General features: G+C 56.6%; 1 protein-coding gene across 1 annotated transcript in view; it reads left to right on the top strand.

Moving 5' to 3' along the window:
* Positions 1 to 27,849, top strand: part of SEMA4B (semaphorin 4B) — a 39,511-nt gene that overhangs the window by 9,950 nt on the left and 1,712 nt on the right. Inside the window, exons 2-14 of the mRNA XM_019460269.2 lie at positions 3,627 to 3,880; positions 18,160 to 18,323; positions 18,495 to 18,557; positions 20,794 to 20,892; positions 21,496 to 21,607; positions 21,919 to 22,032; positions 22,168 to 22,319; positions 23,392 to 23,573; positions 23,712 to 23,862; positions 24,768 to 24,978; positions 25,060 to 25,175; positions 25,438 to 25,604; positions 27,577 to 27,662. Coding sequence (XP_019315814.1) covers positions 3,742 to 3,880; positions 18,160 to 18,323; positions 18,495 to 18,557; positions 20,794 to 20,892; positions 21,496 to 21,607; positions 21,919 to 22,032; positions 22,168 to 22,319; positions 23,392 to 23,573; positions 23,712 to 23,862; positions 24,768 to 24,978; positions 25,060 to 25,175; positions 25,438 to 25,604; positions 27,577 to 27,662 — 1,756 coding nt within the window. The 5' untranslated portion in view covers positions 3,627 to 3,741. The remainder of the gene's footprint in view (positions 1 to 3,626; positions 3,881 to 18,159; positions 18,324 to 18,494; positions 18,558 to 20,793; positions 20,893 to 21,495; positions 21,608 to 21,918; positions 22,033 to 22,167; positions 22,320 to 23,391; positions 23,574 to 23,711; positions 23,863 to 24,767; positions 24,979 to 25,059; positions 25,176 to 25,437; positions 25,605 to 27,576; positions 27,663 to 27,849) is intronic.

Here is a 27,849-nt window from a genome sequence, read left to right as displayed (position 1 = left end):
CTCAATAGGATGAAATCTGGACCAGAACCAGTAGATTCAAAGAGATCAATGTGGGTCGCCTGGGTGGCTCGGTCATCTGGCTCAGCGTCTGGCTCAGGTCGTGATCTTGCACTTCCTGAGTTCCAGCCCTCCATCAGGCTCTGCCCTAACAGTGTAGAGACTGCTTGGGATTCTCTTTCTCTCTCCTTCTCTCTCGGTCCCTCCCCTGCTCGTGCTCTCTCTCTAAATAAATAAATAAACAAACTTAAAAAAAAAAATTAAAGGGGGGGCGCCTGGGTGACTCAGTCGGTTAAGCATCCAACTTCAGCTCAGGTCATGATCTCCCGGTTCATGAGTTTGAGCCCCACGTCGGGCTCTGTGCTGACAGCTCGGAGCCTGGAGCCCGCTTCAGATTCTGTGTCTCCCCCTTTTTCTCTGCCCCTGCCCTGTTCACACTCTTGTCTCTCTCTCTCTCTCTCTCTCAAAAATAAATAAACCTTAAAAAAATTTTTTTAAACAATTAAAGGAGATCCATATGAAGTCCTGTGCTTAGGTTGAAAATGTTAAATTGCGTAATTTGAGGTTTTGGGGGAACTCTTTACTAGAGCAAAGTTGATATCAAAAAAGTAGCTCTGGTGGTTCGTTGACATGAGCCAGCAGTATTCCGTGACTCTTAGGTCATATTCATTCATTCATTCATTCATGTAGCCACGACTTACTGAGGGTCTCCCATATGCCCGGCACTGCTTGGGCGGTGTTAGTCAATAACTAGCTCAATAAGCAACATTGTTCCTCAATGTCCCTCAGGCAATATTCTTGGTGCTGGGGAGTGGGGGCAGCTGAGGATTCCAGACAATGAGGAAACACTAAACAAGAGTGATGAGCGCTTTGGAAAAAAAAAAATCTCAGGGTCAGGGGAATTTGGGGAGAAGTTCACATTCTTCCAAGAAGGTGATCTTTGAACAAAGATGTGAAGGAAGCAAGGGACTCAGTCACTGGCTATCTGGGGGAAGAGTGTTCCTGGCAGAGGGAGTAGCCAGGGCCAAGGTCCTACCCCGAGTGCTTGGCCTGGGGGCGGGCCTGGCGTGCTTGGCCTGGGGGCGGGCCTGGCGTAGATGGTGGAGAGGTGGGGGTAAGGGTGACACACAGCCTTGGAGACCACTGTTAAGTCTTGGGCTTTTAGTCTGAGCGAGACGGGGACTCACTGGAGGGTGTCGAGCAGAGGAGTGCCATGACCTGACTGTGGTTTCGAAAGACTCACTCTCGTTGCTGAGTTGAGAACAGGTTGCAGGGGAACCAGGGTAGAAGCAGAGGCAGCCATTAGGAGGACCTCAGAGTAACCAAGAGAAAGAGGGTGCTGACTGCAACCCCCCCCACCCCCTGGGGAGGTGGTAAATGGTCAGATTATGGACTTGCTAGGGGGTCAAGTGTGAGAAACCAGAGGAAAGAAAGTAGTTTAAGGTTTTTAACCTGAGCAGCTTGAAGATGGAGTTCCTTTAAATGAGATGGAGAGGGGTGCCTGGATGGCTCAGTCGGCTGAGCGTCCGACTTCAGCTCAGGTCATGATTTTACGGTTCGTGAGTTCGAGCCCTGCGTTGGGCTCTTTGCTGATGGCTCAGAGCCTGGAGCCTGCTTGGGATTCTATGTCTCCCTCTCTCTCCACCCCTTCCCCACTTGTGCTCTGTCTCTGTCTCTCAAAAATAAATAAATATAAAACAATTTTAAATGAGATGGAGAAAGCTCATACAGGAGGGGCCCGTTTGGGAAGGGGGAGGGGAGAGGTCAGGAGCTTAGGGTAGGACATGCTGGATATGAGATGCCTGTCAGACAAGACAGCCCCGTAGAAATGTTGAGGCCATCTAGAGTTCGGGACAGAGGTCGTGGCTGCAGATAGAAGCTTGGACATAACATAACTGGCTGCAGACAGACTGACACCATTAATAGAGGTGAAGTGTCCAAGGCTTGGGCAATGCTAGAGCCCCGAGTGGTGGGTGCTGTCCACGCCCCGTGTGGAATTCTGTGTCCAGTGCTGGAAGCCCCTTCACAAAGGGGTGCTGTTAGCCTGGACCATGTCCACAGAAGGGTGTCGGGATGATGGGAGGTACAGAAATCACGGAGCGTGAGGAAGGCTGCCTTTGAGAGGAGACCTGGTGCTGTGTGAGTACTGTGCCCATCTCCTGACAGCCACCCTGTGGGAGAGGGTGCGGTGAGCCCTGGGGGTGGGCTGAGAGCAAAAGCTGGTGGCTCTGAGGAAGCTAGTTTTGGCAGGGGGTGAAGAGGAACTTTCCAGCTAATTCCTGGAGAAACCTGCACCACTGCCCTGGAAATGACCAGCCTAGTGGAGGTTTTCAAACTCCCTTTGACCTGAAGTACAGGAAGAATTCCATTTTACTGTGATCCTGTGCACATTTAGGAAAAGGTGAAACACGTTTCCCCACACCTTCTTATCCCTTCCGTCATCATTGCACTTCCATATTTGCTTTTCTTCTCTCCCCTCCCCCCCCCCCCCCCCCCCCCCCCCCGCCCCAGCCCAAAAGAGGGCTGGAACTCAGGACCCTGAGATCAAAACCTGAGCTGAGATCAAGAGTCAGAAGTTAAAGCTGAGCCACCTAGGTGCCCCGTCCGCTTCTTTTTTAATGCTAATAGGGACCCCTTAAATTGATTCCAGGACCCACTGGGAGGTCCAGTCTGCAGCTTGACAGCCCTGGTCCCGGCAGAACTAAGCTCCATCCCTGAGGATGTTAGGAGCCAGGAGGATTGCGGGTGGGTGGACCTTGCCTCTTCCAAGTGGGTGCCTGTAGGATTCCACTCCAGTCTGAGGGAGTCTATTCCCCTCCCAGGCAACGTGCAGGCTGTGGAGGAGCTCAGACGCCCCTGGCACTACCTTATACCCCGTTACCCCCACTTAGGCTAATCTTGCCTCGCCCCCCCCCCCCCATCCGAGATGCGGCTTCGTGTGGGCAGAATCCTAGGCGTGGATGGCCGCGCAGGGTGCCTAGAGCGGGCGCTGAGCCTGTAGTGACCGCCCTGCCAAGACCCCAGGTGGGTTGACCGGTGCAGAAATTAGACTCGGAAGCAACCGGCCCGGTCGTCAGCACGAGCTCGGCCGATTCCTTTGGTCACGGGCAAGTGGGTGCTAGGAGCACTAGCGCGGGGGTGGGGGGGGTGAGGAGAGACCAAGGCTCGACCCTCGGGAGGCGCCCAGGGAGAGACCCACGCGTTTTCCCAACCCCACGCGCTCAGGGGGTCGTGGAAAAGCCGGAAGGGGGTGGGGCGGCGGCGGCAGGGCCCGCGGGGCGGGGGCCGGGTGGGACCGCGGGGTCCGCTCTGCTCCGCGCGCGCGCGCGGAGCACGCTCCCGGGGCGCACAGAGCAGGGCGCAGCACGCGGCCGCCGCTCGGGCCTCCCGCGCCGGGAGGGAGGAGGGAACGGGGAGGTGGGAGGTGAGAGGTGGGAGGAGGGAGGCGAGAGGTGGGAGGAGGGAGGCGGGGCGGGTTGGGCCGGGAGCGGAGCGGGAGAGGCCGGGCTGGGCGCCCGACTTCCTCCTTCGGCCCCTCCCCTCCGCTCGTGGGCCGGCTCCGTCCGGGAGGGGCCGGGGGGGGGGGGGGAGGGGGCTGGCGGCCCACGTGACCGCAGCTCCCCGCCCAGGTCGAGAGACCAGGGCAGTTACGGCGGGGCGGGGCCGCCACCCGCGAGTCAAGTCGAGCCACCTGAGCCGGAGCCCCGAGGACGCCGTTGCTCCCCCGCTGTCCGGAGCGCCGCGATGGGCCGGGGGAGCCGACCGCCCGCCCAGCGGAGAGCGCTGCCGCCCTGGCCGCCGCTGCTGCTTCTGCTGCTGTTGCTGCTGCTGCCGCCGCCGCCGCCGACTCGGGCGCTCGCCCCTCGGATCAGCCTGCCGCTGGGTGAGCGCTGGGGCGACCCCACGGGGGCGCGGGCTGGGGTCGGAGGGAGGGGAGGCGGCCGGGAGGTGCCCGTGCGGAGGCTGCCGTGACAAAGGAGGGAGGGAGGAGGGGGCCTGTCGGAGGCTCGGGGTCCTTTACGACCCCTCCTCCTTTCGGAGCGCTGCGGGGAGGGAGAGAGCAGAGAGGGCAGCTGTGGGGCCGCGGGCCCCTTTCTTCCCTTTTGGTGGGCGGGGAGGGGGTCTTTCTCCAGCTCTGTTGTCCCAGCTCGCCCCTTGGTAGGGCGCCCTTTTCGGCGGTGGCGCCCCCCACCCCCCGCCAACCCTTTCGCTCCCCGCCCCCCCCTCGCCCGGTGCTGGCTACCCGCTGGTCCGCCTGCCCATCTGCTTGTCTTTGATGCTGACCAGAGCCAGCCGCTGGGCCGCCCCCGAGGGTGTCGCGGGGTGGAGGGGGCCGTACTTGCCGCCCCATAAACACTGGGGTTCTGGTATTCCCAGCAAGTCGCAGCAGGACTCCTGAGCTGCGGCGGGACGGGAGTCCCGTCCCCACTCCCAGCCTTTCACCCTGGCCTACCCGCGCAGTGCCGGGCCCAACAGGGTGGGAACCCTTCCGGGGGCCTGGGAGCGACCCCAGGGATGGGGTCAGCTCTGAGATACCCAAACCCAGGGAGAGACTCCTCCTTGGAGTGCTCTGGGAGTACCATCCTCATTGGTGGGGTCCCACACCTGGTGCTCACGCCTGCTTCAGTGGCCCCCTCCCTTTCCAGCCATGGCTGTTCCCTCTTCTTGCCCCCTTGGATCTTGCCAACTCCTCTTTGAAATCAGAGGGACCTGGATTCTAAGTTCATTTCTACTATTGGCCAAATAATTCCCTTATTCCTGTGCTCGGGTTATGTCATCTGCAAAATGGGCACAGTCGTAGGTACCTTGCAAGGTTATCTTGGAGATTTCATAATATTAGGTGAGTTCTGTGGGCACGAGGTTTATAGGGGCTCAGTAAATGTTGTTTCTCTAAGCCCTTTAACTTGTTGTCACATTGGAAGAATTTGAATAAAAGGCATATAAATTAGAGGTTACAGATTGGAAGCGTACCAGACTTTCTTCTCTTTATGGCATCCCCACCCCTGAAAACATTCTGTGTACAAAAGGGAAGAGTAGCAGAGTCAGCACTTAGGTTAAGTCAGGGTCTCCTGGCCTTCAGTAACCCTGTCTGAAACATTGCAAGACGGTATCCAGGAGATAGCTTGGGTTCAAATTCTTCTCGGCCATTTAGTAACCATATGACCTTGAGCAAGCTACTGAACCTTTCTGGGCCTTGATTTCCTCATCTTTAAAATGGGATAATAATAAAGCACGTACCTCACAGTCGTGAGGTTTAAATACGTTTATGTTTGAAAAGTCCTCAGGACAGGGCTTGGTACATAGAAACCGCTCAGTAAGTGTTAGTCGTTGTTATTGTCAAGTGTTAAGCACAGGTTTCATTCTTGTGCACGCTGCACAGAGGCAGGTGACTGCCTGCGGTGGGGGCGGCGCTGGTTTGTTAGTTTGACCACAGTCCCTTGGGTGCTCTGTCTCGTTAAGTGAGGATAAACAGGTGTATCCGGACCCCGGCCTACGGCCTTGCCACTTTGGGTTATGGCCACAATTGCCTTTGCCCTTAGAACAAATACTCTGATGGACTCCGCTTATGGCCCTGAGCTGGCTCACAGAGTCATATCAACTGCAGCAGGTCTGGTGTCCAGCTCTGGAACTGGACGGGGACCGCTCAGAGGATAACTGAGAGGCAGAATCGGTGAGCTCTGAGTGGGAACCGAGAGAATCTGCGTCTTAAGAGCTGCTAGAACACTTGGTGGTTATTACCCACGTAGCTCCCAGCCCTGAGCCACTTCCACAAATCTGACTGTTGCCAGGCTCCTGTCCCACACCAGCACCCCCTACACAGGTCACTCGGTGCTCCGGTCTGGAATGTCTGTGTCACCACCACCCCCCCCCCCCCCCCCCACACACCCACCCGTATGTTAAAGTCCGAACTCCCAGGGGACTGAGACGCAGGTTCACCTGTTAGGACTGGCACAGACGCACCGCACAAAGGTGCCCCCGTGAGAAGTTCCGAGGGCCTAGATATGCAGTCGATACTCTGCTCTCCAAGTTGCGGATCCTAGAGAAAAAGACGTCCTGCTGTGTTCTTGAGGCTGGGTCTGCCCGAGGGGACCTCTTTTTCTAGCCCCCCTCCAAAGCCCTGGAATAGGTTAGCAGCGCCTCTACACCTGAATTTGTGAGCACACATCCACACTTCACGATGTGCACCACAGCTCGGAGCGCTGGCCTCCCTAGACGTCCTCCTGGCCCCTGATACCCCACCCGGGATGGAAGCCCCAGAGAGGAATGCCCCCGTGACTGAACGGACCCCCCCTCTGAGCATGGCCGTAGGCAGTTTCCTGCCTCATCCCCGGGGGCTTGTTAGATGTTCCTGGGGATGTGCCTATCCTGGGTAGGCCCATGGTGACCATGGGGACTCCTTCACGGAACCGGGAGACAGGCATGGAAGTAGAGACCGCACCCCCCTCCCCTGCTACCTGCCCTCTCCTGCTGAATTCCCACCCAAGCTCCCGAGGGCCCAGATGCCTAGAGACGGTGGGCTATGTCTGTGGTTCGGAACAAAATCTCTAGAAGTGGAGCATCCAGTTGATGACGGAACCCTCGTTACTGTTGATCTACAGCGGATTCCTGGGACTGTCAAGGAGGGGATCCCCCATTTGTGGTCTCATCCAGGGGTCGGGAGGGGGAGGAGGACCGGGGGCTCCAGGGCCAGCTGGACGAGCAGAGAGGCCTTAAGAGGAAGTTACTTGTCTCTGTGGAAGGAATGCTTCAGAGGAGGGTGTGGAATTTTGGTTCTCTTGCGCTGGAAACTGCGGTTTGGAGTTCCAAGACCGAAGGCTCGGAGGAGGAGAGATGCTGAGTGGAAATGATGGCCCCGGTGTGTGAGCTGCAAGGCCATGTGGAAAGGAACAAAGCAAACCTTCTCCTTTGGCTCACACGAGTCTTATTGGGTTCCCTTCTTTGGGCAATTAAAAGGAGTTATTAATTTCCTCCTGCCCCAGAAGTGCCTGTCTGGAAAGCTCTGGACGCAGTGTTTCCAAACCAGATTGGAAATAAATAAGGCCACAGGCCTGCAGACGGCGCTCAACAAAACGCCATTGAGCTGAGGAACTGGGCATTGGCACAGATCAGTCGTTTGCCCTCTGACCCTGGAGCGGACCCCCAGGGGCATGGCCGCCCCGAGAAGCCCCCGGTGCGGGCTGCTATCAGAGTCCTGCCAGCCGGTTACCGGCCTCCCTCCTCGATGTGGCCTCAGCTCCACATGAGCGTTTGTCTTCAGCTGTGGCCTGCGGCCTGGCGTGTTCATGGCCCTTCAGAGCCAAGTGGAAAGAGCTGCAACTGTGGGCGCTTATGGCCCGGCCTTGAAGCCTGGCCTGCCTCCTCGCCGCACCACCTGGGGCAGGCTGGGAGTAACGGCAGGACCCTCCTCACGGGGCTCTGGGAGGATTCCGTGAAATAACGTGTGGAAAGCGCTTGGCGCCGTGCCTGGCACGTGCTGTGTCCCCGGTAAGAAGGTAGCGGCCTCTCTTCTCTGGTGGAAATTCCCTGCCTGCCTTGCTTGGTGAGGTTATTTGCATCAATTTGGTTGACCCCGAGCTCGGCCTACACGCAGATCCTCGCCAGGGGATGGGATAGTGCAGATCCTACCCTCCGGTGTGGGGCCGGGGGGGTTCCTGCTGAATTGGGTGCACTTTTCAAGTGTCTTGGTTCAGCTCTTTGAAATTCTTCTTTGCCCCAAGCACCTCCCCTGCCTGGGGCCGGACCGCACCTTTCCCTGCCCCCTGCCCGTCACCGCTTCCACGCTGCCCTGTGCATAACCCACATTCAGCAGAGTGTTGCAATGCCTGTATGCCAGCCCAGCAAAACTCTAAGCTTGCACAACTTTGGGGGCACATCTGGAGACACCTGCACGTTCATCCTCCACACAAGGGAGGCAGGATGACGCGGAGCCTGGAGAAAAGGCTGGACTCGGGTTAGGTAGTCCATCACTCTTTTCCTTTGTCCCCTTCTTAGAGGCCGTGGCCCGACCCCCACACCGCCATGGGTGCCCAGGATCTCAGGATTGGCCGAGAGGCCTCTGATGGGGCCCTCCCTGGGGTTGGTGGGTAGAGGAGCTTCTTCCGGACCCTCCCCAGCCCTCCCCACCCCTCCTCCTTGCATTCTGTCCTCCCGGCCGGGCCCCCCTCTGTCCAGGGTGGAGCGTGGCTTACACTGTGGTAGCTGTCTTGGGACAGACGCCCGAGGTCCCATAAAGGCTCCGCTCCATCTCCAGCCATTCTCAAAGCCACAGGCAAGCGTTTTCTCTGCCTTGCCCTGTGCAGTCTCCCTGGTCATTTTCTAGCTGCCACTCCTATGTGACCATCTCCACAGGATGGGGCAGGACCACCCCCCACCCTCAGGTGGCACAGCTGGCGTCCTCGTGTGTATGCTGCAGAGTTTAGTGCCTAGAAGAAGGTGGAAGGTAAGGTAATAAGTATAGAGCTACTGTGGGCACCGGGCTTTTAGTTTTCTTGTGTCACCTACACAATAGGTGATGTTATCCCTATTTATAACATAAGACAGCTGAGGTTCCGAGAGGTGAAGTATTTTGTCCAAGGCATGTGGCTCTGCCCCCCTGGAATCTGACCTGTTCTCCATGGGATCTCTCTGGTCTGACTCATGGGTCCTCTGAAAAGACCATTTTGACATTTAGTAGGGTCCGGAGAGGTTGGTGGCCCGTGGTGAGGGCTTTTCAGTGGGGGTGGTAGACAGAAACCCCTCATGTTATCATAACTCTTGAACAGGGGCCAAATGAGCCCCCCTCTTTCTTGGCCTGCCTTGTTCATCCTCTGATGAACGCTCCCAGGACAGAGCACCCGCTGTGTGCCGGGCTCTGGGGTGGTAATGTTCCATCTTGCACGTATGAGGGGATTGAGGCCTGGAGAAGCCAACTCACGTCGTCAGGGTCACGCATCTAGAAAGGTTTGGGGTCAAGCCTTGGGCCACAGCTCTCTGACTCGAGAACCACATTCTCTCCATTAGAACAGCGCCTCGTACTTCAGTTGTGAAGTGTACAAAAGCAGCAGAATGGCCCAGGCTCAGCCCTGGAATAATTGGTAGGTTATGTGTTTCCATCTGGTAAAGAGATATATTGAGGTCACTCCCTGGATGGGAGCAAGGGGCCGGGCTGAGCCCCTGACGGCATGGCCACAGTTGCAAGTACAGCCTGCTTAGCACACCTGGCCAGGAATGTTGTGTGCAGGAGACGGGGGGGCAAACATCTGAGACACAGGTTTGCAAACTGGTGGGGGGCGGGGGGCAGCAGGCCAGAGCCAGCCTGGAGATAGATTTTCTTTGGCCTCCAAGTGTTGTAGGAAATTTTAATTAGTTGCTGATCTTTAAAGCTCAGGACATTTTAAGTAAAAATTCAATTTTCCAGCTCTTCTGAAGATCTGGCAAGGCTGGGCCCGCATTCCAGTTAGCGAAATGCACCCGGGGCTGAGCTGGAGCCACCTGGTCAGAGGGACTCCTGCCTCCAGGCGGCTGCAGCCCCACCTGCCCTCGTCCCCTCTTTCCTGCATCAGTGGGCGTCTGAAGTGGCCAGAGTGCTGGGTGTTTAGTCAGAGCAGGGGTGGGGAGGAGGGAAGACAGTAGGAAGAGCTGGGGGCACGGGTAGGGTCAGTCCCGACTGTGACCCCCTAACCTGGGAGCAGGGCTTGGCACTTCTACGTGCTGCATTTATGTGGTCTTTGCAGCAGCTGCGGTGAGGGCTCCCTGTCAGAGACGGCGGGTCCCTGTTCGGATGGCACAGCTGGTCAGTGATGAAAGTCAGAGCTCCCACGTGGGCATCGAGGCTCCCTATGCAGCCCTTGTGACCTCTCTCTTGTCTCCCTGTGGCACTTTTCAGCTGCCACACTTCTGTCCGGGCCCTGAGCTTGCAGGACTGAGTGGTCAGTGCTTTGGGGAGGGGGCAGAGCCAGGGGCAAGTGCTTCGCAGGCAGCACTCCTGTGAGCGAGAGGCTTCAGGACCTCTAGGCTGCCCTCTTTGAATCTAGGGCCTTTCCCTGGACCAGAGTACCCTGAATCGGATCTTAGCATTCTGTCAGTCATTCGTTCAGTCGCATGTTCATTGAGCAGCTTGGGCCTTACCTGCCTGGACAGATGATACAAATATGACTAAGACCGTCCTGAGCCTCGGGAAGCTCTCAACTTGGTGGAGGAGACCGGCACAGAAAGCCCATCGGCAAACGATGTGACCGGTGGAGCCTTGAGAGGTGGGAAGAGGAAATGATGGGCACAGAGAAGGGGCTCTCGCCCAGCGGGGGATTCAGGAAGGCCTCCCGGAGGAGGTGAAACCCGGCTGAGTCTCACAGGAAGAGAAGGAGTTGGTGAGAAGGAAGGGCATTCCAGGCGGTGGGGCTGGCTGAGAGAGGAGACACAGGACCTTGAGTTGCAGCAGGGGAAGGAGACGTGGTGAGGGCTGGTGATTAGGGGCTTGGACAGTGGGGCACAGCTGAGGGTTTTATACGGGACAGTGACAGTTCCCAGAGAGACCTCTGGCTGCAGCGTGGAGGCTGGGCTGCTGTGTCCTGGGTGGGAAAGGGTGGTGGCCTGGTCCAGGACCATGGGAGCAAGGATCATAAGGGGGATAGATTTGGAAAATATTGAGGAGTCAAAATGGGCAGGATTTCATTATGGATCAGATGTCCATGGGAGAGGGAGGAAGGAACCTGCCCGGGTGTCCCCTGGGTGAGTGATGCCCACAGAGATACAAGATGCCAGGCCCAAGTGTGCGTCTGGAAGGGGGCAGTGGTGGACGGTGCCCACGGCGGGGCTCCCGCACAGCGGGCTCCGGCGTGTTGGAGGAAGATCTGCCCTGGGTGGAGAGATTTGGGGGTTGCCAGCGTCCGGGTTGTTGAAGCGATGGGTGTGGGTGTGTGACCTAGAGGCCAAGGGCAGACCCCAGGGAACAGGAACATTCAAGAGGAAACCCTGGAGGGGCTGAAGGGAGGTTAAGAACACAAACGCTAGAGCTGCTAGCCCAGGTTCAAATCCCAGCTCCACACTCTTTGTGACCGGCTGACCGCGGGCCAGTCACCTCACTTGTAACCCTCATCTGAAAGCCACAGGTGGTGAGACCGACGTCACAACAGCCTTGCCAGGATCTCATGCACTGATCCATCTGAAATGCTTAGTAGGTGCTCCAGGAAATTAGCTCTTGGACGCCCAGAAGGAGTGTGAGAGAGACAGGAAGTGACCCTTGAGGCCGGTGTGGCTGACACCAGGGAAACAGGGGACCTCCGTGAGGCCGGGGGGCTGCGGAGGCCGTGCCCCCTCAGTGTCTGAGGTTTGGCAGTGAGGTGATGACCGGGCGCTGGCGAGCGTGGAGCTGGTTGAGGCCTGGCTCCCAGTCAAGGGGTGAGTGGGAGGTGAGCACTGGGTGGCTCTTCCCTTCAGGAGTTTGGCCGCGACAGGGAGGAGGGAGGCACAAAGATTTTTAGAAGGGATATTGAAGGAAAAAAATCTGCTTTCTGAGAGGCAGAGAGGTTGATGACACAGGACTTGGCCTCTGAGGAGATGGGGCGGCAGTGGGAGATTGAGGCTGTCTATATCTGGTGGTCCCAGCTTCTTCAGAAGGAGGAAGGCGGACCCTGGAGCAGTCAGGAGAGAGGGGTGTTCCAGAAGAGCCAGTCCCTGAGCCCAGGCCTGGAGGAGCTGACCTTGGTCCTGGCGGAGGTCAGGCTCCCCAGGTGATGGCAGCTCAGACAGGTCCTGGGTGAGGGCTCTGGTGGCTAGATGGGTCCAAGGAGGGTGCGGGGGGGGGGGGGGGGGTCGACTGTGAGGGGCTAGGGGCCACCTGGTGATTCTGGCAGGAGCTCTTGGCTTACTCGCTTGAAGCCACAGCAGTGGCCATCTGGGAAGTGGGCTTCCCTAAGTGCCTGCCCCAGGGACATGGGATGCTTCTAGGCTGGGTTCCCTTGACTTCTTACCTCTTTCTTAGTTCCTCAGCATGGGGAGAACTTTTGGCACACAACGCCTCTTCCCCTGCTGAGAGGAATCCTTCCCTGGTTGGGGACTCTGCCCTGGCACTGGCCTGGTGACAGTGGTTGGGCCCTCCATTTCCAGTCCATCAGGCAGCCCTGGCACAGCACCGGGTGGTGTGGAGGGAGGGAGGGAGGATGTGCTTCCAGGGCGTTGGACGTGCCCCAGTTTGCTGCAGAGTCAGCGCTCCCGCCCTAGGGGTGGTGCCCCCGCGGGTACAACTGGAACCGGGTCCAAGGGTCCAGTGTGACGTCTTGGGGAGGAGATGCTCCAGCAGAGCCTCTTAGGAGGCTCTCGGAGACTTGCCCGGGGCCCGGACCCCTTTCTGGGGACTTTGTGACTCGAGCTGAGGGGCAGCCAGCCACCTCCCTGCACTGGGGGTGGGGGGGCGCCTTCCCGGCTCTTGACTCTGCAGAGAAGCTGGTGTCCCCTGGCCTGATCCTGCCGGGGCCTGTGGAGGGCAGGATGTTAGGGCCAGGTCAGCGTCAGCTGTGGTGCCAGGAGCCACCGTGGAGAGAAAGACAGGGTGGTGCTCTGAGTCATGGCCTTGCTGCAGCTCGCTGGCTGGACTGGGTGGGGAGGTGGGGACGGGGCCGAACCCTGTTCCCGTCTCACCTCAGAGAGCTCCAGGCTTCCGGCTGAGTCACAGGGAAGGGAAGAAACTCTAGCTGAGGCTGGGGGCTGAGTCGTTCCAGCATCACTTCCTGCTGAGGGCCCCAGGGGTAGGGGAGCGGGGCCCTGCAGGTAGTTCCCTCAGGCCCCGTCCAGCGTGCCCTCTCCAGCATCCTACCTTCCCGGAGTCCTGGAGAAGCCACCAGCTCGGGCCTGCCCGGGGTGGATGGAGAGGTTTCACCCCGTCCAGGGAGACCGGCCGCAGCCTCAGGCAGCCCAGCTTTCTCCGTCCTGTGCTAACCCGCTGGGTAGAGGACGCAGAGGATGTCTGAGCAGCACAGGCTTCCGAGGAGAGCACACGGGACACTCTCTTTGCCACACAGAGAGCAGCCTGGAAGCTAAGGCTGACCCTGAGGTATGGTTAAGGCTTCCAGGGAAAGGAGAACACAAACACCCTGCCAGTCACCTCTACACCAAAAGCAGCCCGGAGCGAACACACAAGCACGGACAAGCCTTGTGGTCGGGTGCGCAGACACACGCACACACACATGCACACAGGCAAGCCCAGGCAGGGCCCACACAGACAGACGTCTGTGCGGTGACTCTGGAGGTGACCCCAGGCACCTGGGCGGGAACCAGCTCATGCATGCAACACGTACACCGGTCCGGTTACAGAGCCCTTGGTCCCTGGTGAGACCCCCAAGTGACCGCGACAGACCTAGGTTAGAAACCACCCCGTGTGAGTTGTTTTTACCCTCGAGGACGAGGGAGGCCCAACTCTTCCAAACAGCCCTGCTCCTCTGGCAGCTCTTGCTGGGCTGGATTTTCCTGCAGGGCTTTTGGATTCTGGTTTTGACCCACTCAGGTGTTGATCGCGTGCCAGACGCCGTGCCAGCACTCAGCTAACGTGTGCAGGGCTGTTCTGAGTAAAGCTCTCGGTAGATGTGGGTTATTATGTCTGTTATTTACACACACGGTCTCATTTCTTTTTGTAACAACCCTATGAGGAGAGGGGTTATTATCCCCATTTTCCAGATAAGGAAAGTGAGGCTCCAAGACGTTAAGTGGCTTGTCCTGGTGGCAGGTGGCTCCTATGTGACAGGGGCAGTATTGGCACCCAGGTCTCTGAGTCCTGAGTCTGTACTCTTTTTTTTTTTTCTTTTTTCAATTAAAAAAAATTTTTTTTCTTTATTTTTGAGAGCGACAGAGTGTGAGCGGGGGAGGGGCAGAGAGAGAGGGAGACACAGAATCCGAAGGAGGCTCCAGGCTCTGAGCTGTCAGCACAGAGCCCGACGTGGGGCTCAAACCCACGAACCGTGAGATCGTGACCTGAGCCGAAGTCGGACGCTCAACTGACTGAGCCGCCCAGGCGCCCCAGAAATGTTTTATTTATTTATTTTTCTCTTTTTAATTTTTTTTCCTAAATTAAAATAATATCCCTTACTAATACTAGAGCAGACTTTAGTCTGTAGCTAAAACTACACTATTTGTGGCGAGAATCTGGCCTTAATAATATAACCGGCCCCCCAGCGTTTTATTTATTTTCAAGAGAGAGAGAAAGAGCACAAGCAGGGGAGGGGCAGAGAGAGGGAGACCCAGAATCGGAAGCAGACTCCAGGCTCCGAGCTGTAAGTACAGGGCCTGACGTGGGGCTTAAAACCACAAACCGTGAGATCATGACCTGAGCCGAAGTTGGGCGCTTAACTGACTGAGACACCCAGGCGCCCCTGAGTCTGTCCTCTTCATCTCTGTCTCGTCGAGGCTCCCAGTTGGGGAGGCAGCCCCACTGACTAGCCCTGGCGAAGTCCACAGGGCAAGTGGGAGGTCGTCAGAAAGCAAGGCCTTCAGGACGCCATGGCTTTGAGTGTGAGAGGCTCAGGGCGGGGGACGAAGGAGGAGAATGCCCAGAAGGGGAATGGATAGTATAGGGGGCCCCTCACCCACACGTCAAGGCATTTTCTGTCTGCCATTTCCATGACCGTGTTCCCCACATGACTGGAGGTGCAGCCCGGCGGGTCCTTGAGCAGCTGGCGCCCTGGCTGTCCTTCCAACCTGGCTGCGCTCTGTCTACGTGACCCTTGGCAGATTTCCTCTCCCTTCCAGGCCGGAGCGGGGCCGAGCTGCCACCTGGACGGCAACCTTATCTCTGACCTTTGGTGTTTCTGTTTCTGGACGGATTCCGAGCACAACCTCCTGCCTAGACTTCCAGGCCCCGCCCGCGGGAAACGGGCCTCCTGGGAGGGCAGATAAGCGTTGGCAAATTTGAGCCAGCCCTTGCTTTCAGAAAACCATGAAGGGGATGTGGAAGATGTTTGCCCTCGACTCTCTGACTCCTCGTGAGACCGCTGGGGGCTGTATTTTCTTTGTTATCCCCATGAAATGTAGGGGACCGCTAAAGGTCAGGCCGCCTGTGCCTCCTGACAGGGGACTTATGTGGTATCCTTCGTGGTCTTTGGGAGTCAATTCGTAAATGCACATTCTCAGGCCATCCCAGGTCAGCGGCGGCAGCACCTCTGGGGCAGGCCTGGACCTGGAGGTCAGACCTGGGCGACTTTGCACCCTCCCGGGAGTGGGAGCAGACCTCTGCTGGCCAGTGGGAGGGGTCCCTTTACCGGCGTGACTTCCTAGGAGCAGAGCGTGGAAATGTCAGGCTCCTAAAGGCTCATCACCGCACAATACAAGCCACATGATTGGACCCTGTTGCGTTTGGAAATTTCACGGTTGGGAGAACTGGGGGATTAGGACTAGAAACTTTCTTTGGGTCTCCCAGTGTGTAGAGTGCTGGTAAGTGATGAGGAGTTGGGCGTTTGAGGCAAAAAACCTAGAGTCTCAGGCGATTCTGGACTTAAGAGTTCAAAGAGAGGCCCTGACCTCTCCGGACCATAGCTGTCCTCCGGTCTCAGTGCCAGTTTGGACACCAGACGTGAGGCAGGACTTACCCCATGAATTCCCAGTGCCGCCCCAGTTTAGACTCTGCTGTATGACAAGACTCTAGCTGCAGAGCCACACACGTTCCTGCACTGGCCACCTTGTGTCATCACCTTCCCTCACCAGGAGCCATTGTGAGGAGCAGCCTTGGGAACTCCGTCATCCTGTCTGCTGGCGGGCTGCTGTCCATCCCATGTCCCATGAGCTTTGCTGGAACGTCCCACCTGAGGGTTTCCTTTAGCGTTAGTGGTGAGGCAAAAAGCTTAGTTTCTCCAGAAAGGCTGCTATGTGTACCTCCTCTTGGATAGTGAGAACAAGGTAACTTCATTTCCCTTTTCTTCCTGGCTACCAGGAGGCTCAGCCTTAAATGGGCACCCCATCCCTAGTAGCTGTTGTGAAGATCTCTCGGGACCTGCTTATGTGACTGCGCCCTTACTTTCTGGCTTAGATGTTTTCTTCAGATGTGTGTGTTCTCCCTACTCCTGATTTCAGTGTTTCTGTTTCACTGTGTCCTTTTCTTTATTTTCTTGCCCTTTGTGGAGCCAGGCCGGGGGTATGTAAAAACACTCACCACGTGAAAGCACGTGAAGCCATCTTCACAACTGCTTTGTTGGCATGTTGCATTTTTTGCTTCCTCAGCTTCACGAGACGATATTTGCGTGCGTGGTCATAACCGACTGGTCAGTTAGGAGATACCTGAGCTTGGGCAGGGTGGCTGAGTTCTGCCTGTTTTTCTTTTCTTATCAGCTGCTTAGAATTTTTAGAATAATTTCTCTTCAAATCCATGAATCACTCAAAGTACAAACGGTACCCTGGTTGGATAGGTATGTGTGTTTCTTTCTTCTTCTTCTTCTATTTCTTTCCCATTACACAAGAGGAGCCAGCTTGTTGTAGAATCCAAAAAAATGAGAAGGAAAAAGGAGAAGAAAATTACCTATACTCCCACCAGGGATACCAGTTTTCAGCACCCTGTGTGGTTCATCCTTCTGGATTTTTTTTTTTTTTCGGTTTATATTTTTCCCACAAAAAAAAAAATAGGATCTAACTAGGCATACTGTTCTACAACCTTCATCTTCACTTGGTGGGAGATCATTAGAATCTTTCCTTGTGTTGCATACTTTATAACAATGAAAAAGAGTTAAAGTTTATATCCAGGACATGTGCACATAATTTGTTTTTAAGTATGGGAAGAACTTACCGTGAAAAGCAGCAGATGCCTCTGTCCTCCCCAGCCCCAGGCCTGGAGAAAGGGACACCTTTTCGTCATTTAGACCTTTGTTAATACAGTGGTTTCCTCCACGTGGTGAAGTGCCTTACACCACTATTTCTTGGCTTGTCTAATTTACTGATTGGCTGCTGAGAAAAATAAGGCCTTCTCTATCCCATTACCCTTCTCCACCTCCTCTGTGTTTCTACCCCCGTATCGGGTTACTTCTGTAATTTAAAATATCATACCTCGGGGTGTCCGGCTGGCTCAGTCGGCTCTTGATCTCAGGGCCGTGAGTTCGAGCCCCACATTGGGGGTAGAGGTTACTAAAAAAGTAATAAAATAAACTTAAAGAAAAATTTTATATTAAAAAATTGTTTAATGTTTTTTATATTTGAGAGACGGACAGACAGTGCATGAGTGGGGGAGGGGCAGAGAGAGACAGAGACAGAATCCGAAGCAGGCTCCAGGCTCTGGAGCTGTCTGCACAGAGCCCCCACGTGGGGGCTTGAACTCATGAGCCACGAGATCATGACCTGAGCCAAAGTCGGACACTCAACCGACTGAGCCACCCAGGCGCCCCGAAAAATTGTATACTTGAGCCTCAGTTTCTTGTTGCATTAACCACTGGCATTATCTTGCGGCCCTCTTCGCTCTCAGAAGATAGAGACTCCACTTTTCCCTTAACTCCCCTGGCAGCCAGCATCACCGTGTGTCTGTTGTTCACTCAAGTTCCCGAGGTCAGGGTCAGTGACAATTTACGTTCTATTTAAAATCCCGAATCTTCCACGAGTGACTGAGTGGGAGCAAAGAGGTCAAGACCGGTGCCCCGTGTTTGCCTCCCTCTGCCGTTTTAAATGAGGCTCGCTGCAGGGGCAGGGGGCAGGTTCGCTGCAGGGGTAGGGGTGGGCTGTGCCCTGTAGATCCTTCTCCTTGGGTCTGATGCCACTCAAAGGCGGGTGTTCAACCTCCTTCCCTCTCTTTTGTTCTGTTACGTGCTCTATCTTCGTTTGCTTCATATCTGACCATGACTTTCTTGTATGCTTCTGTTTGCTTGTTTTCCTGGTGTTTCTAACACTACATCATTTTTTTCCCCAGCTGCATAATACTCCATTGAGTGAAGTATTAATAGTGATGTGTTTTCATCTAGTCCCCTGTGGTTGGACACTTAGGTTGTTTCCAATTTTTCATTCATAGGGACGGTGCCATGATAAATGTTCTTTTACATTCATCTCCGTGCCTTTGTTTCTTACATGATGTTGGAGAGTCCAGGAATGCTGTTCCCCCTTAAGCCTGACCCCCTGTCCCCAGCCCCTTGCCGTGCGCTGCCCAGATCGGCCCGTCCTAGAGGTTGGCAGAAGAGGTTTCTCGTGGGAGGTGTGGCCCCCAGGTTTATGTCTGTCTTCCTCTCCCAGGCTCTGAAAAGCGACCATTCCTCAGATTTGAAGCTGAAAACATTTCCAACTACACAGCCCTTCTGCTGAGCAGGGATGGCAGGACTCTGTACGTGGGTGCCCGAGAGGCTCTCTTTGCTCTCAACAGTAGTTCCAGCTTCCTGCCAGGCGGGGAGTACCAGGAGGTGAGATGATGCCGGGGGCTGGCCAGGCTGGGCAGAGGATGGCAGAGGGGAAAACAGAAAAACTGACCCTCTGGGTGTGAAGACGATGCAGACGGGTGGGGGGGTGGTGGTGGTGCTGGGCACGTACATCCTCCACTCCCCCTCCCACACTCCCCTTCTTTCTTCCTGCAGCTGCTGTGGAGCGCAGATGCAGACAGGAAACAGCAGTGCAGCTTCAAGGGCAAGGACCCACAGGTGAGCTTGTACCTGGAGGCCACCTGGGCTGAAGGAAGGCTGGAGAGGTGCCCTGGACCCGGCACGGAGGGAGGATGTGGGAGCCGCTGCGATAGAAAGAGCGTAGGCTTCCGAGGTGGCCGCACCTGGGTTTGGCCCTGTCCTTGTTATCTCTGTGACCTTGAATGAGGAGATTTGCCTCTCTGAGCCTTAGTGTCTCCACCTGTAAAGTGGGGCTAGTGATGCCTACCTATCTCAGGTCTTGCTGTGAGGATTCAGCGAGCTGATACATACGAGGCACCTGGCACCTACTCAGTGCCAAATAAATGTCAGCTTCCAGCAAGAGCAACGATTGGGTGGGGTGGGAGTCCTGTCCCCCCACAGGTGGTGTGATGGAGCAGAGCTGACAGATCCTGGTGGGGTTTTGGCCAGACCACTGCGTATGGGGTGTGGTCCAGCCTGGGAGTTCTCCTGGAGGGTTCCCCACTATTCCCAGAGACCTCCCTACCCTGCGTGCAGCAGAGGGTGGCTAAGGTGAAGGGGAGAGAGCACCAGAGTGGAGTTCAGACACAAGTTCAAGTCCTGACTGCCCGTGACTTCTTTTATTTGACAAACGTTTACTTATTAAGCACTTGGTCCATGCCCGAGTACTTTTTTTTGTTCAAAAAAAAGTTTTTTTAATGTTTATTTTTATTTTTGAGGGAGAGAGAGAGAGAGGGAGACACAGAATCCGAAGCAGGCTCCAGGCTCTGAGCTGTCAGCACAGAGCCCCACACGGGGCTCAAACTGGAGAATGGCAAGATCATGACCTGGGCCCAAGTCGGATGTTCAGCCGACTGAGCCACGCCGGTGGCCCCCCCCCCTTTTTTTCTTGTTTAAATTTATTTATTTATTTCGAGAAAGAGTGAGCATGAGCCGGGGAGTGGCAGAGAGAGAGAGGGAGAGAGAGAGAATCAGAATCAGGTCCCGTGCTGTCAGCACAGAGCCCGATGTGGGACTCGAACTCGCGAACTGATCACAACCTGAGCCGAAATCAAGAGTCGGACGTTTAACAGACTGAACCACCCAGACGCCCCTGTGCCCAAGTACTTTTAGACACTGGCAGTGTAACAGTGAAAAAGAAGAAAGAACAACAGGCAAAACTGAGCCGCTTGAACAGGTAGTCAGGCCACAGCTCATTAAGAAAGGGACATTTGCATCAGGACTGGACAGTGCTGAGGGAGTTAGCTGTGGGATTCCTGGAGAAGGGGCAGGACTGGACTTACTCTGAGCGAGGTGTTTGGGGAGCCACCAAAGGGCTGGGCAGGGGAGTGACATGGTGGCATCTGTTTTGAAAGGGTTGCTCTGGGGGCACCTGAGCGGCTCAGTTGGTTAAGCATCCGACTCTTGGTTTCGGCTCAGGTCATGATCTCACGGTTCATGGGACCGAACCCCGTGTCACGCTCCGCATGGTCAGTGCAGAGCCTGCTTGGGACTCTCTCTCCCTTCCTGTGCCCCTCCCCTGCTCTCTCTCCCTCTCTCTCAAAGTAAATAAACTTTAAAAAAAAAAGGAAGAGTCCCTCTGGCTGCCATGGTGGAGAGTGGTCTCCTCGGGGCAGCGGCAGAGGGAGGGAGACCAGACCGGGGTGGTACCAGTAAAGGGAGTGAAAAATGGTCAAATTTTGGATGTATTTTGAAGATGGACCCACCAGGATTTCCTGGTGGGGAAATGGGAGGTGTGAGGGATGAGTTGGGGCTGACGGCCGTGAGCTTTGGTGCCTGAACAGCTGAGGGGGAGAGGTCTGAGAGGAGGAAGTTTTGGGGGAACGACAGGATGCTTGGTCGGAGACACCCATCAGACACCCTTACAGAGGCGATCCATGAGTTTGGGGTCCAGGGTCCTGCTCTGGGCTGTGGCTTCCTCACGAGGTGGTGGGGAGGACCAGAGGTTTTCCCCGAGTTTCCAAAGAAGACCCTCAGGGAACAAGACAGCGCAAGAGGGAGGGATCCTGTGCCTTCACTCTCAGGCTGGAGAGAAGTTTCCAGAACACAGATCTAGTGGAGCCCCTGGGTTCCCCTCCAGTGCACACTGTCCGTGGTCCTCAGTCTACCCTGCCCTGGGAGGCTGCTGGGTTCTCTTTTGCTCTGGGATTTGAGGCGCACCAGAGAGCAGAGGCTTTACCCACCACGCCCCCGCCCCCACCAACTGGTGGTGAGGGCCTGGCTGTGCCCCCTGGTGGCATGCTTGGGCCTGACAACCTCCTCCCTCCTCCCCCAGCGCGACTGTCAAAACTACGTCAAGATCCTCCTTCCGCTCAACAGCAGCCACCTGTTCACCTGCGGCACAGCAGCCTTTAGCCCCGTGTGCACCTACATCGTGAGTGTCCCCCTCCGCGCCAGGAGCCGTTCTCCAGCACCGATCCGTGGTCAAGGGCAGGACCCAGGGCCGAGCTTCTAGGGAACAGTGGGCTCTGAGAGCCCTGAGGCCCCGCCCCCATCTGGTGGCCGGGTTGGCCTGCAGGGGGAAGGAGGGGTGCCTGTGAGCACCCTGGCCGACCCAGGACACCACCCCTTGCTTCCTCTAGCTGTCCCCTGCCCTCACTCAGCTCCGGAGCCCACCTCGCGCACCCCCCCTCGCACACACTCTTGCGTTTCTGCTTTTCACCCGCCTGTGGCAGACGGCGGCACTTTGAGGCAGCGGGTTGCAGCACGGGAGTCAGACACGCCTGGGTGTGAATCGCATTGCTGCCCCTTCGAGTCCCGTCTAGTCTCCTCTGTGGCCCCTGGGGCCAGTAGGGCCCACCACACAGGGCCACTGCCAGGCGGTGCCAGCACTGTGCCCCTGGTGCAGAGATGAGGATGGTCTGCCTCCCGCCTCTCCCCCCACAGAGCTGCCTTGTGGGGCACACCTCCCTCCTTTCCCTCCAGGCCCGCGGGCTCCTTGGTGAGCCCCTGAGCTCTCCTGTCTGCTTCCCCGCAGAGTGTGGAGAACTTCACTCTGGCACAGGACGAGGCGGGGAACATCCTCCTGGAAGATGGCAAGGGCCGATGTCCCTTTGACCCCAATTTCAAGTCTACGGCCCTGGTGGTTGGTGAGTGTTGGGAGCAGAGTGGCAGGATGGGCTCACTGAGGCTCCATGTGCGGGGCGGGGCGGGGAGGTGGGGGGGTGGGGGGGGTGGGCGGGGGGCGGGACCCCAGGCCTGAGCTGGTGGGTTCACGCCATGCTGATTCCCAGGGGGCACGGGGCGACCCTTGGCTGCCCTTGCTTTGGCTGTTCCCAGTTGCCGCTCTCTTCCCTGTCCACCTCAGGCGTGGTGGGCAGTGCTGGGGTCACTCCGGGCCCTGAGCGGGCAGAAGGGGCCGTGCCGAGGGGCCATTCCCATGGGAACGTTCTCTTGGCAGACGGTGAGCTGTACACCGGAACAGTCAGCAGCTTCCAAGGCAATGACCCCGCCATCTCCCGGAGCCAGAGCCTCCGCCCGACCAAGACCGAGAGCTCCCTCAACTGGCTCCAAGGTGAAGTCCTCCCCACGCACCCGGTGGGCAGTCCCCGGAGCCCAGGGAGGGGCGCGCTCTCCCTGCAGGGCCGAGAACACTCTCCCGCCTGTCCGCGATGCCCGGGCTGACTCCGTGCTCCCCGTCGGCCCCCAGACCCAGCGTTTGTGGCCTCAGCCTACGTTCCCGAGAGCCTGGGCAGTTTGCAAGGGGACGATGACAAGATCTACTTCTTCTTCAGCGAGACTGGCCAGGAGTTTGAGTTTTTTGAGAACACCATCGTGTCCCGCATCGCCCGCATCTGCAAGGTGAGGGACGGGCCGCCCCGGAGACCCCAAAGGCTCCTCGGGTACAGGATCAGGAAACGCCAGGAGATGGTATCTCCTGTCCTCCAGGAGGAACAGCTTGGCTAACTGCTTTCCTCTCTCTCCTTTTAAATGAGAATAGCTCTTAATGTTTTTTTTCCTATTTAAGAAAACGTGGAAATACAGAAAAGTGTGCACAACAGTCACTTACAAGGTGAAGAGGCAGTGGACCATCGCGATCCAGAGCATAGTCTCAAACCAGGCTGCCTCGGTTCAAACCCCACTGGGTCCTGTGACCTTGGGCAAGTCCCGTGCCCTCTCAGTCAGCATCCTCGTCTGTTCAGTGATGTTGCGTGGGTAAAATCCATCCACAGAAAGCTCTCAGGAGCGTGGTACGCAACAACTAGATGTGGACTGGGTTAGTGTTAGAACCCTGCTGCCTCACCACAAGCGACCACGCTGTTAACGTTTTAGAACGCCCCTTGGGAATCTTTTTTTGTATATGCGTAAATATATACATATTTGCATTATTAAAACACCGCTTACAAAGCAAGAGTTCTGTAATGCGGGTATTTAGGTGTTTGCTGGGAATCGTGACCTCTTTCCCTGCGTGTAGGCAGACCCCTCTCTGTTTCTGGCTGTTCCACAGTGAGGGAACTGTCCTTTACTCGGCCGGCCTCCTGGACATTGCCGTCAAGTCCTCTTGATTTGATTTATTTATTTTGTATATTTAAAGTTTCTTTATTTGAGACAGAGAGACAGCACGAGTGGGGGAGGGAGAGAGGGAGAATCCTAAGCAGACTCCGCACTTGTCAGCGCAGAGCCCCTGTGCGTTGCTCGAACTCACGAACCTCAGGATCACGCCCTGAGCCGAAGTCGGACGCTCAACCGACTGAGTCCCCCGGGCGCCCCGCTTCTTGCTTTTAAATGGAACTCGGCCCCAGCCGTCGCTTGCCCTTCCCAGGGTCTGGGTCAGCTACCACCACCAGTGGGGAGGGGCCGCAAGGGGCACCAGCCTCCTCCTGCCTCCCAGCCCCCGCCCAGGCTGAGCCCAGTGTCTCTCCCCCTCCCCCAGGGTGACGAGGGCGGCGAGCGGGTCCTGCAGCAACGCTGGACGTCCTTCCTCAAGGCCCAGCTCCTCTGCTCGCGGCCCGACGACGGCTTCCCGTTCAACGTGCTGCAGGACGTCTTCACGCTGAGCCCCAGCCCCCAGGACTGGCGGGACACCCTCTTCTATGGGGTCTTCACATCCCAGTGGTGCGGCCCCCGGGGACCTAACCAGAGATGGGACGGCTGGGGGGTGACGGGACTGGGGCCCCAAGCCGGCCTTGGGGCTAAGCCGGCCTCATGCGGAGCCCCGGGGCTCCTGGGTGAACCCAGCCATTTCCACGGTAGGCACAGGGGGACCACGGAGGGCTCCGCCATCTGTGTCTTCACCATGAAAGACGTGCAGAAGGCCTTCAACGGCCTGTACAAGGAGGTGAACCGGGAGACACAGCAGTGGTACACTGTGACCCACCCAGTGCCCACACCCCGGCCCGGAGCGGTAAGTGCTGCTCTCTGCACCCGGGTGGGGTGCGGATGACAAAGGTCCCCACACCGTGCTGGGCTCCTTGGGCTTCCCTGAGCCTGTTTTCTCTTCTTGAACGTGGGGACAAAAGCCAGGCCTGCTTGTCTTACTGGGTTACACGTGGCTACGAATGCTGGAATGCCGTAGCCCTATCTAGGGTGAGCAGGTGTGTGCCCATCGGGACACTTAGTGCACGCTTCTGCCATTGTCCCTGCACCCGCGTCTCTCCCCTGCCCAGCTGTGAGCTCCTCCTCTGGCTGTTGAGTGACGAGCGGCCCGGCCGTGGGGATATCGTCCTTCTTTGCATCCAGCTTAATAGGCTGCCCATAATGGCAGCCTATTGCCATTGGACCTTGAAACAGGGATTTGAGTGCCGGGGGTTCATAAGGGAGGTGATTCAGGAAGCACCGTGAGGGAATAGGAAAGCTAGAGGAGGAAGCGGAGCCAAGGGAGGGCGTCCCCGAGCTGTCACCGTCGTGGGCACCTGGGGCCCTGGGAGGGCACCTTCATGCCCCCCGCACTAGGAGACCCTGGTTAGCCTAGGCTTCCTTCCGGCACCGGTGAAAGGTTGCTGAAGCAGCAGAAGCGTGGCATGCTTCCTGAGGCCTGGGGGAGGGCGAGGGGCCTGGGCAGGGAGGGGAACCCTGCCGGCCAGGGCCCCTGGGTGCCCCACACCCAGGCTTCGCCCCGGGGCCTCCCGATCGGTGTGCTGGCTCCCTGCGGCACCGCGGGTGACGTGCAGTGGCGTCTGCGGGGCGGGCGGGTGGCCCTGCCGTCCACCGCGGGGGCAGGGCCCGGCAATCCTGGCGGCGGCCACGCGGTTCCCGCCCTGCTGGCCGCTCTAAGCGGCACCGGCCTCACGCCGCCGCCTTCTCCTTCAGTGCATCACCGACAGTGCCCGGGAGAGGAAGATCAGCTCGTCCCTGCAACTCCCAGACCGTGTGCTGAACTTCCTCAAGGACCACTTCCTGATGGACGGGCAGGTCCGCAGCCGCCTGCTGCTGCTGCAGCCCCGCGCCCGCTACCAGCGCGTGGCCGTGCACCGCGTGTCCGGCCTGCACCACACCTACGACGTGCTCTTCCTGGGCACCGGTAAGTGCCCGCGGCGGGGCGGGCTCGGGCTCGGGGGACGCGGCTGTGGGGCTGTGGGCCTGAGCACTGTCCGTGTTCCAGGCGATGGCCGGCTGCACAAAGCGGTGGGCGTGGGCCCCAGGGTGCACATCGTCGAGGAGCTCCAGATCTTCTCGCCAGGACAGCCCGTGCAGAACCTGCTGCTGGACGCCAGCAGGGTGAGCTGGTGGAGGAGCCCGGGGAGCACGCCCGGGTGCCCCTCGTTACCGATAAGCGGGCCCCAGCCAGCTTCTCCCTGGCGCCCGCAGGATGGAAAGTTCCAGTCTCGTGGCATGAGCCAACGGAAAGTGGGGTGCCCGGGGGCGTAAGAGGAGGCCCCCTGGGGAGTGGCTCTGGTGGGCACGCGAGCCAGGTGCGGCCGTGCGAGGTGGCCCCGGCCGCCCGCGCCCGCCTCTCACCCCCCGGCCCGTGTCTGTGCAGGGACTGCTCTACGCTGCCTCCCACTCAGGCGTTGTCCAGGTGCCCGTGGCCAACTGCAGCCTGTACCAGAGCTGTGGGGACTGTGTCCTCGCCCGGGACCCCTACTGTGCTTGGAGCGGTTCCAGCTGCAGACGCGTCAGCCTCTACCACCCTGAGGCGGCCTCCAGGTGAGAGCGTCTGCAGGCCCTTCCCATTGTCCCACTTGCCCGTCCTGTGCCCTTGGCCTCAGAGCACCTTCCACGGGCCCTTCTTTTTTTTTCTTTTTTTTTAAACATTTCCCTTCTGACTCTCAAAAGGGTTCTGGCTCAGGCAAGAAATTACGTTTGCCTTACCCATTCGGTAGCGTGAAGTGTCGCAGCAATGAAAAATTAGCGTGCGAATTTTTCTTTAACAAAAAATAAGGGCTACGCGACAATCCGTTAACAAAACCCATTAAAAATGGCTTTCAAGAGAACTCAGTCAGGTTGTAAAATGTTCATACAGAAAACCTAAAAGTGGAGAGAAGCGTAAACAAAATAAAAACTGTCGCTAATCCCACCACCTAGAGAGAAGCCCAGTGAGATTTTGATGGAAATCTAGCCTCCCAGACTTTTCTATATATATGTAAAATACAAATACATGTGTTTTATTTATTTTAATGTTTTTAATGTTTTTTTAAGAGCAAGGGGGAGAGAGAGAGAGAGCGAGGGCAAGAGAGAGCGCTAGTGGGGGAGGGGCAGAGAGAGAGAGGAAGATAGAATCCGAAGCAGGCCCCAGACTCCGAGCTGTCAGCACAGAGCCCCCAACGTGGGCCTCAACCTCAACAAACTGTGAGATCATGATCTGAGCCGCAGTCAGACACCCAACCAACCGAGTCACCCAGGCGCTCCAAAATACATGTATTTTATTTTATTTTATTTTATTTTATTTTATTTTATTTTATTTTATTTTATTTTATTTTAATTTAATTTTATATTTTATTTTATTTTACTTATTTTATTTTTTATTTATTTTTATTTTTATTTTTATTTTATTTTATTATTTTATTTTATTTTATTTTTTATTATTTTTTTAATGTTTTAATGTTTATCTTTGAGAGAGACAGAGACAGAGCATGAGTGAGGGAGGGGCAGAGAGAGAGGGAGACACAGAATCCGAAGCAGGCTCCGGACTCCGAGCTGTCAGCACAGACCCCAACATGGGACTCGAACCCACGAACCTGAGATCATGACCTGAGCCAAAGTCTGGCTCTTAACCGACTGAGCCACCCAGGTGCCCCTACATGTATTTTAAATAAAGATGGAATCTGTCCCCCTTGTAGTGACCTTGCTTCACACACATGGAGACCCGGTGCCGGTTTTATATTTCAGAGAATCACGTACAAGTACACATACGTCCACCTGGAAGGATGCACCACAAATACTCCCCATCACGGTTACCAGATGGTGGATTGTGTGTGACTTCCGTAGTGTTTTCAGCCTTTGTACTTGGTTGAGTTTTAGGTTTTCTGAGTGTATCAAGAATGACTTTTAAGGGGCTTCTGGGTGGCTCAGTCGGCTAAGCGTCCAACTTCGGCTCAGGTCATGATTTCAAGGTTTGCGAGTTCAAGCCCCGTGTCGGGCTCTGTGCTGACGGCTCGGAGCCTGGAGCCTGTTTCAGATTCTGTGTCTCCCTCTCCCTCTGCCCCTCCCCCACTCATGCTCTGTCTCTGTCTCTCAAAAATAAATAAAACCATTAAAAATTTTTGTAACAGGTTAGAAAAAAGGACTTTTATTTTTTATTACGTTTTATTAAACAAGTCAGTGCATGTGCATTAAGACAGATCCATGCATATAGATCCGGCTGTCCTTCCAGATGTTTTCTAAAAGCTCACATTGCTTTTGTAATTCAGGGAAGTGTGACAGTAACTTGTATTTAGAATAAATAATGTATAAACAGAGGAGGTGCTGGCTCAGAACCTGCAGGTGGGGAATCAGCATGGGGAAGCTGCCTTTTTACTCCTGCTTTGGTCCTGGTGGTCCCTGAGCCCCCCTAGGCCCTTGGCCAGGCCTGGGTCTGCAGGGCCACGTGACGGCCTGGCTGCACTGAGGGGGGAGGGGGGAGGCGATGCAGGCTCACAGTGGTTTCCTGGCTTATCCCAGACTGTCTCTTGGTCCCCAGGCCGTGGATCCAGGACATTGAGGGGGCGAACGCCAGGGGCCTCTGCAACACATCCTCAGCCCGGTTTCCGGCTCCTGTACTAACAGGTAAACTGCCCTGTCTGAACTGGAGAGGTGGGGGCCAAGTCCGCTGAGAAGCCTTTTGCAGGCAACGGTGGGTATAAATGCCCTTCCTTCAGTCCACGTCCCAGACTCAGAGTCCCCCGAGTTTTCCATCATGGTACAAGGATCACAGTCCAGGGAGAGGCGGGTGAGCTCGGGGCCACCGTGGATG

Source organism: Panthera pardus, unplaced genomic scaffold (assembly GCF_024362965.1).
Source record: "Panthera pardus isolate Hobbes unplaced genomic scaffold, ASM2436296v1 HiC_scaffold_23, whole genome shotgun sequence".
NCBI lineage: Eukaryota > Metazoa > Chordata > Mammalia > Carnivora > Felidae > Panthera > Panthera pardus.
Note: the sequence above shows the minus strand (reverse complement) of the source record. Positions and strands in the feature narration are given on the sequence as shown.